The sequence below is a fragment of the Pinus tabuliformis genome, chromosome Q, assembly GCF_031772625.1.
Source record: "Pinus tabuliformis cultivar Carrire ecotype Pingquan chromosome Q, CPIR1, whole genome shotgun sequence".
In the NCBI taxonomy this organism is placed as follows: domain Eukaryota; kingdom Viridiplantae; phylum Streptophyta; class Pinopsida; order Pinales; family Pinaceae; genus Pinus; species Pinus tabuliformis.
In genome coordinates, this window is record NC_142296.1 from 1,222,548,652 (window position 1) to 1,222,557,059 (window position 8,408).

An 8,408-nucleotide genomic window follows, 5' to 3' on the forward strand; every position below is an offset into this window, starting at 1 on the left:
CTACTAGATTAAAAGCATCATTTATGATTAAATTGAGAAAGTAAGGTGTAAGTTGTAACATCTATGACATCATATATTTACTGATTAAATGTAATATTTTATATCAATATTTTTTATATAAAAAGATAATATTATGATAGATAAAACACATTGACTATTGAAAGAAGAGGAATTTAAAGTAATATTTAACAAATACATCTATAAAGCTCAAGACATATGTCAAAGGTCTCTCTTTAGTTTTATGTGTAAACACCAATATAGATCCATTTTTATTTAGGATCACTTAGGCAATGAAAAAATTACATTCCATTTTTTTTTTAATCCTTCTTAATGCTAAATGTTTGATAGATTTGAAATTAATATTTTTTTTTTTGAATTAACACAATTTTATTTATTTATTTATGGATTTGTAAATATTCCTTATAAACTTCAATCCATATATATGAAAACCAAAGTACTATAACGATCTACTTATAGGTAGCAAGCTTTTGTCCATTTTAGGGCGGGATAGGATAAGAGATCCACTTTTCAGGATTTTTTACATTGAGTTAGTAGTTTATGTGATGAAGGGACATCATCTAGATGTAAGGTTTACATTTGAGATTCCATGAAGATTTATTTTAAATGTTGTGTTATCATTTTGGTGATAATACATCATCTAGATGTAAGGTTGACTCTTGAGATGGATAGGAAGAATTTTCATGTTGTTTATATATATATATATATATATATATATATATATATAGATGGATTAGTTTGGGTGATTAAAAATTGTTTATGATATATTTATCTCTTGTAAACCAACTAAAATTAGAAAGTGTCAACAATTTCACTCTTGTTTAAGTGCTTGAGATAGGACAATGCATGGGACAATATATTTCCAAACATTTTAAGCCAAAAAAATTGGTTTAATAGTTTTCAACAATATTTTTGAGCATTTAGATAATTCCATACAAACAAATACCCTTGTCCTCAATAAGAATGCACTAATATATTCTATAATTTACTAAAGCCATCCAAAAATTAATAAAATTAAAATCTTTTAATAAATATATTAATTTATTATAAAAAAATAACACTAAAATCTTCTCATAACATTTTTTTAAAATCTTAATATAATTTAAATCAAATAATAAAAACAAATAAAAAATAATGAAATCTTAATATAATTTAAATCAAATAATAAAAACAAATAAAAAATAATGATCTAAAGTGTATGTGAAATATCCATACTAAGATAATGTAAACACACCTCACAAAAAAAGCCAAATCATATTATTGTCTAACTCGATACTTGGATAATGAAAGAGAGGAAAGCTAAATCATATCACTCTACAAGGATAGTGATGTATACCATCTTCTATTTGAAAGTAGTGCATATGCTGTTGATACCTTTTGTTGGTAATGATTAACTAATGGTTCAATTCAAGTTATTGATACCTTTTGGTTGGTAAGTGATATCTTTTGATGGATTCATTTCATGTTATTGATATTTTTGTTGGTAGTGATTAAGTGATGGTCCAATGGTTGAATCCAAGGTATTATATACATGTCCTATTCCATTTTTATATTTGTCCACATGTCTTAGTCCTTTTTAAAATTTGTCCAAACACATTCAGCTTGCATGTAATACTTGCTTCCTCGCATGGGAACTTTTGATAATAGAAAACGGATATCATAATCTTAAAATGCAAACGCACTTCGGAAATTTGTAATATAATAAAAAGTAGGCATCATCTCATACCACTTTAAACGAACACAACTTTATGAATTATTAGAAAAAAGAAACACAACTTTAAGAATTATTAGAAAATGTGTTTAAGTGTTGTGAATATGTAACCATTTTAAAGAAAAACCACATGTACAATCTTGGAGTTGGAGAATTAGTGCCACTTTTCAGGTTAAAGACTCTTGGGACCTTTTATGTTTTATTTGTGAGGATAAATTTAAATAATAATATATTTTAAATATTAAATTTAATATAATTTAAAATAAATTGAATTTATTTGATCAATTGAGACAATTTTATTATTTCTGTTTTAAAATTAAATTTTATAAAAAATAATTAATTTTTTTCTACTTATTTTATATATTTACAATATTATATATATATAAAATAATTTTATTGAGAAGTGTTTTTAGCCCATATAATATAGTAGAGATATTATAATATAATTAAAAAAATAAATTAAATAAAAAGATTAATGTAATGTAATATAATATAAACATTTTGAACGGGCTGGGGAGATCGCGCGCGGAGCTGGCGCGAGGGTTTGGAGAATCGCAGCAGCAGCAGCTTCGCCTTGGCCTGGGCCGCGAGGCCTGTTTTGGGGCCTGGCCTCCGCCATGGCCCATTCTGATCCATCATCTGGGGATGCAGAGAAAGCTTTCTCTGATTTGGTAAAATCTCTGCCCCCCGTCCGTCCGAAGCCAGCAACATCCAAATTTGTTAAGAAACTTGATACACTCCAAGAAGTTCAGTTACCTCCTTCTCTTCCACGAATGGCAGCTTTATCTCTAGCAGAAAAAGGGCTCATTGGGCAGTTCACAGGCTTATGGCCCTCACCAAAGACAGTCCAGAGATGGGTGGAAAGGAACTGGTCTGATAAAACTCAAGGAAAGATATCGATTCGATTCTGCGGCAAAGGCTATTATACCTTCCATTTTGAAACCAAAGCAGATAAGGATCTGATATTTAGAAACGGGCCCTATTTTATGGACTCTCGAGGGTTATATCTGAACAAATGGACCCCTGATTTCGACCCTGAACTCGATATTCCGAATGCGGTTCCGGTTTGGGTCCGTCTTCCCCATCTCCCCCTGCACTGCTGGGGAGATGACTCGGTAAAAGCAATAGGGAATGCAGTCGGCAAGTACATCGACAGAAGCGAGCCTAAAGATAACATGCAAGCTTGTGCAAGGATTTGCGTAGAAGTGGACCTTGGGAAAGGCCTACCAGAAGCCATCAAGCTGAAGGTGGATGACTGGAGCTACATACAGCAGCTGGACTACGAGCAAATTCCATTTAAATGTAAGGTATGTCATGAATATGGCCATTTTGCCAATAGATGCTCTAAAAATACTAATCTTGACTCTGAAGGTCAAGGAGATCAGTGGGAAACGGTTAAAAAAAAGAAAGCAGCACCTCAGGCAAAACAAGATCCACCTCCTGAACAACCGGGACCCTCCTCTCCTCGCCCCACCTCTCCATCCTTTAACCCTCCTGGACCTTCCCTTGACTCTTCCTTCCCCTCCTCTTCCAATCCTTTCCTTATTTTATCCTCTGATGATCCTCAGACTGATCAGCCATCTCCGAATCTGATTGAGCCCCCCTTGATTTCTTCGACCCCCTCTCAGCCCGTCATTGATCCTCCCCCCTTCAGAACCACCAGAAGTTCCTCCAAAGACTTTGGCTCCTCCGGTGATATCCACAAGAAACCTGGACCAGGCAGAAAGTCAGCCAAGCAGCATCGGGAAGAAAGCACGCAAAAGGACATAGCCCTAGGGATCCAAACTCCTATGGAATCTTTCATTACAGGTTCACAAGAGAAAGAAACAGCAGGTAAAGAACATGAGAGGCGAGCACCTCCTCGCTCGAACGCCTCATGATGAAGCTTTTATCTTGGAACAGCAGGGGTATGGGGCACCCCTCCAAATCAACTGCCCTACGAGATCTTCTTCAAACAGAAAGACCTGAAATTGTTCTGATACAGGAAACCAAGCAAAGTCAGAGCGAAATGCAAATAATTATAGAAGCCCAAAAAAATTTCTCAGGGGCCAGTAGCAACTCCAGAGGAGCCTCTGGAGGAATCACAACCATGTGGAATAAGCAGTACTGGGACTGCAAATCCTTTGTCCTCAATCAAAACTGGGTCAGGACCAACCTTACCAACAAGGAAGAGAGCTGTGACTTCATCATTTATAATGTCTATATCCCCAACCATTACCGGGAAAAGGAACAATGTTGGAAGGAATTGAAGGAAGAAATAGACAAGGAGCAGAACCCAAATGTTATTCTTGCTGGAGACTTCAATTTAATTCTTCATGCGAATGAGAAAAGGGGGGGCACCTTCACCCCCGACCCCTCCAGAAGACAGCTGGAAATGATAATGGCTGAACATGAACTGATGGATATCATTCCAAAAAATAGGAAATATACTTGGAACAACAGAAGATTGGGACCAGGCAACATTATGGAAAGGTTGGACAGAATACTGGTCAATGTTTCCCTTCTCTCCTCCTTTGCCGCAGGCCACACCAAAATTCTCAGTACCACAGCCTCAGATCACTTCCCCATTCTCTTAACGCTGGACTCCCACGCTCATTTGGGACCAATTCCGTTCAGGTACAATCCCTTGTGGAGAGACAGCGCTGAGGCCGAGGCTATCATAGAAGAAACTTGGAAGCAACACGTTGAAGGTTCCCCAATTCATATTTGGGAAACAAAACTTCGAAACATAAGGAAGGCACTCAAGGATTGGGCAAAAGCCAGCTATCAAGAGCCAGAAAAAATAAAGAAAAAAATACAGCAGGATTTGGAAGAGATCCACCAACAAATAGAGGACCATGGATTCACTCATCAGCTGAAAAGTAAGGAATGGGAGGTTCAGGGACAGCTAATTCAAATAAAGAGAGCGGAAGAGATCAAATGGAGGATCAAGTCAAGAGAATTATGGTTAAAGGAAGGTGATAAAAATACGGCATACTTTCACAAGCAGGCCACAGCAAAAAAAACAAGGAACAATGTTACCACTATTACTGATAGTCAAGGCAGCCAGCATAATGACCAAGAATCTATAAAAAGAGCTGCCTTCCTCCATTACAAATGTCTCCTCACAGAAACCCAAGGAGACGCTGACTATTCGGCCTTCCTTAAGCATCTTCCGGAAAAAATCTCTGTTGAGGAGAATGACAGGTTAAACAGTGAAATTACAGAGGAGGAGATCAGAAAAGCCATCTGGACTTTACAACCAGACAAGTCCCCAGGTCCAGACGGTTTCCCAATAAATTTTTACAGGGACCATTGGCATTTGATAAAAAAAGATCTTGTTAAAATGATGAAAGGAATCCAAAGGAAAAAGAAAATGGGGGGCTTCACAAATTCAACTTTTCTCGCCCTCATTCCTAAGGAAAACCGCCCCACTTCTTTCTCCAGATTTAGACCTATTTCTTTGTGTAACACTTCTTACAAGATCTTTGCAAAAATTATAGCAGCCAGGCTCCAGCCTCTTCTCCCTTCCCTTATATCTGAAAATCAAGGAGGCTTCATGTCCAACAGGCAAATTCATGACACCATCACCTTGGTTCAAGAAGCTATCCACTCCAGCACATCTAGGCAGGAGAAAGGCTTCGTTCTTAAGCTAGATTTAGCCAACGCATTCGATCGAGTAAGACACTCATTCTTGTTCGCTGTCTTGAGGAAAATGGGATTTAATTCTGCCTTCATCAGCACCATTGCCGCTTGTATCTCTGGCCCCTGGATCTCGCCTCTCATAAACGGCCGCCCTTGTGATGCTTTTCAATCCTCAAGAGGGCTAAGGCAAGGTTGCCCTCTTTCCCCTTATCTTTTCATCTTGATGGCTGAATCCTTTAGCAGCACCCTTGAACACAACAGAAGAGTTGGCCTCATCTCTGGTATCAAGTTTGGAAACGGAGTGAAAAATATCAATCACTCACAATTTGCTGACGATACTCTGCTTATTGGTGGGGCATCCACTACTATAGCAAGGCGCTTCAAAATCCTCCTCGATCAATTTATGGCGTGCTCAGGAGGAGAAGTCAACTTCCAAAAAAGTTGCATCTATGGATGGAACATCTCCAATCAAACAGCCCACAGTATTGCTAACATCTTTGGAGTTGCCTTCAAAGCAACCTGGGACCACTTCACCTACCTTGGGATGCCGGTCACCATGGGCTCTCTAAAAGCCACCACCTGGAATGAAATAATAGACAAAGTCAAAAGGAAGGTTCAACAATGGGGAACTCAATGGCTTAACCCAGCTGGCAGACTAATTTTTCTCAAATCAGGTATCTCCTCCTTACCTTTATACCGATTCACACTTTATCAAGCTCCTGCTTCTTTTCACTATAAGCTGGAAACCGCCCTCCGCAATTTTTTATGGCAAGGAGGGAAAAAAGAAAAAAATAGATTCAATTTGGTCAATTGGAAAAGCGTAATACAATCTCCAGATAGAGGTGGGTTGGGAATCAGAGCTCCTAAAATTCTAAATCTCGCTTTCGGGATTAAAATGGCTTGGAGGCTAATTAATGAACCAAAAGCCTGGTGGAAACAGGTCATTGAATGCAAATATCTCTCTGACAATAGACAAAGACTCCTTGAAACTGATATTCCCAATAGAGATTCTACCAAAATCTGGCACCTCTGTAAGAAAGCAATCCCCACTCTCATTCAAAACACCTCAAAGATTCCGGGGGAAGGGAGCAGTATAAATTATGCCACTGATAAAATTATGGGTTTCCAACCTCTAAATACTGTTGAAGAAGCCATTCCCTTCATCCTCTATCTTAACAGCAAAGGCATTCAGAGGCTGGACCAAATTTCAAAATGGGATGCTGATACTGGAGCTTGGACTAGCTGGGACTTTCCAGTTATTCCCCCACACTTGGAATCAAGCTATCAAGCCCTCCATAAAAATCTTCAGAACAGAGCCCCCATTAAAAAAGGAGCAGCAGATGGGTTTAGATGGGACCCCACGGGCTCAAGCTATACCATCAAATCTGGCTACCAATTCATTTGCAATAACACTTACCAGACTCCCGTCTGGAATCAATGGAGAACAATATGGAAATGTGAGGCCATCCCCAAGGTCAAATTCTTCATCTGGTTGCTGTTAAAGGGCAGAATCCTCACTTCGGAAAACCTAAGAAAGAGAGGGATACATGGACCTTCAATCTGCCCTAATTGTTGCTCTGAGGAGGAAACCATCCACCATCTATTCCTTGATTGCATCTTCGCGAAGAAATGCTGGACCATCATGTCCAACTTGGGCAATATAACATGGCAACCTCAGCAAAACATTGCAGAGACAATCCAAGATTGGAGAAGGAATTGCCCTTGGAAAGATAAAAGGAGCAAGATAGTCAAAAGAACTTGGGATATCATACCTCACAACCTTCTATGGAAAATCTGGCTCACAAGAAACAAGAAAATCTTTCAAAACAAAGAGGGCAATGTTTGGAAGACATGCAACAATGCTCACCTCTTGGCGCAGGAGACGATGGCAGCCAAATACTCAGGGAAAATTATAGCAAAAGACTATTCAGTTGAGGAGAGGCTAATGATCAAGCATATTCTAGGTCGTTCAGGTCATCAACAGAGTATTCAGAGAACTGACAGACAGCATCAACATCAGACCAAGGAATGGGAAATTAGACTACCAACCCAGGAATTCAAGAGGTGGATCCAGAGTAACAACTGCCCAATTTTATACTTTGATGGCGCCTCAAAGTCCAACCCAGGACCAGCAGGCGCAGGAGGTGTTATCATTGATGAATTAGGAGAAGAAATCTGCAACTACGAATGGAGTTTGGGGGAAAAAACAAATAATAATGCAGAGGCTCTCGCACTGTATCAAGGGTTGTTGCAATTAAAAAGCATGGGGATTAGAAAAGCTCTAGTTTTAGGAGACTCCTCCATAGTCATTGGCCTCATGAACCATCACCGGAGATCTCCAAACAGTAATCTTCAGCAACATATCCAACGCATCAATCTCCTCACCAAACACTTTGAAAAAATCAGATTCTGCCATATCCTTCGCACGCTCAATGGGAAAGCGGATAAACATGCGAATAACGCAGTTGGACATCCGGAAGGTGCATTGAGGCACAATCACAGAGATTTTTTCCAGCCTCTGCCATGAAGCAGGCCGACCCTGACTTTGCCCAGGCACGCAGATCCAGCAAGTGTGTGACGGGCATGGTTACAACAGTCCCAGGACACTTGACAGAGAGTATGAAATGCATAAACAGTCTCATTCAGGCCTTGATTCAAAGAATAACTGACATCCCGAGAAAAAACAATCACCTCAGCGAAGGACGGAAGAACGATTGCACTGCTCCAGCAAATCGACTTAGAGATTTAGGAAAATATCTTAATAATACAGAGGATCCGACTTCTGCAATGCCTTCAGGCCATGGTTGGTTCCGTTCCATAAATACGGGCAGAGGAAAGCAAAGACTTGTCATTCATTGCTATGAGCAAGAGCAGCTTCGCTGGAATGAAGAAGGCGCACTTGTCCAGAGTCGAAGACGAAATCAATCTCTGGTATCGCCATTCCTTGCTTTGATTATCTCTTCTCTAATCTTTATCGTGGTGCTTTTCAGGAATAGTTTCAGTGGGAAGGCGAGAACTACTGCTCCATTCTTTCATCAATCTCTGTTTTATTTAC

The 8,408-nt window shown here is 39.2% G+C and overlaps 1 protein-coding gene across 1 annotated transcript; it reads left to right on the forward strand.

Annotated features, from left to right (window-relative positions):
* The first annotated feature begins 4,193 nt into the window (after positions 1 to 4,193).
* LOC149224184 (uncharacterized) lies at positions 4,194 to 7,880 on the forward strand. The gene is made up of 2 exons (XM_089388107.1): positions 4,194 to 6,027; positions 6,190 to 7,880. Exons 1-2 carry the CDS (start codon positions 4,194 to 4,196, stop codon positions 7,878 to 7,880), a joined length of 3,525 nt encoding a protein of 1,174 aa, XP_089244233.1.
* The last annotated feature ends 528 nt before the right edge of the window (positions 7,881 to 8,408 follow it).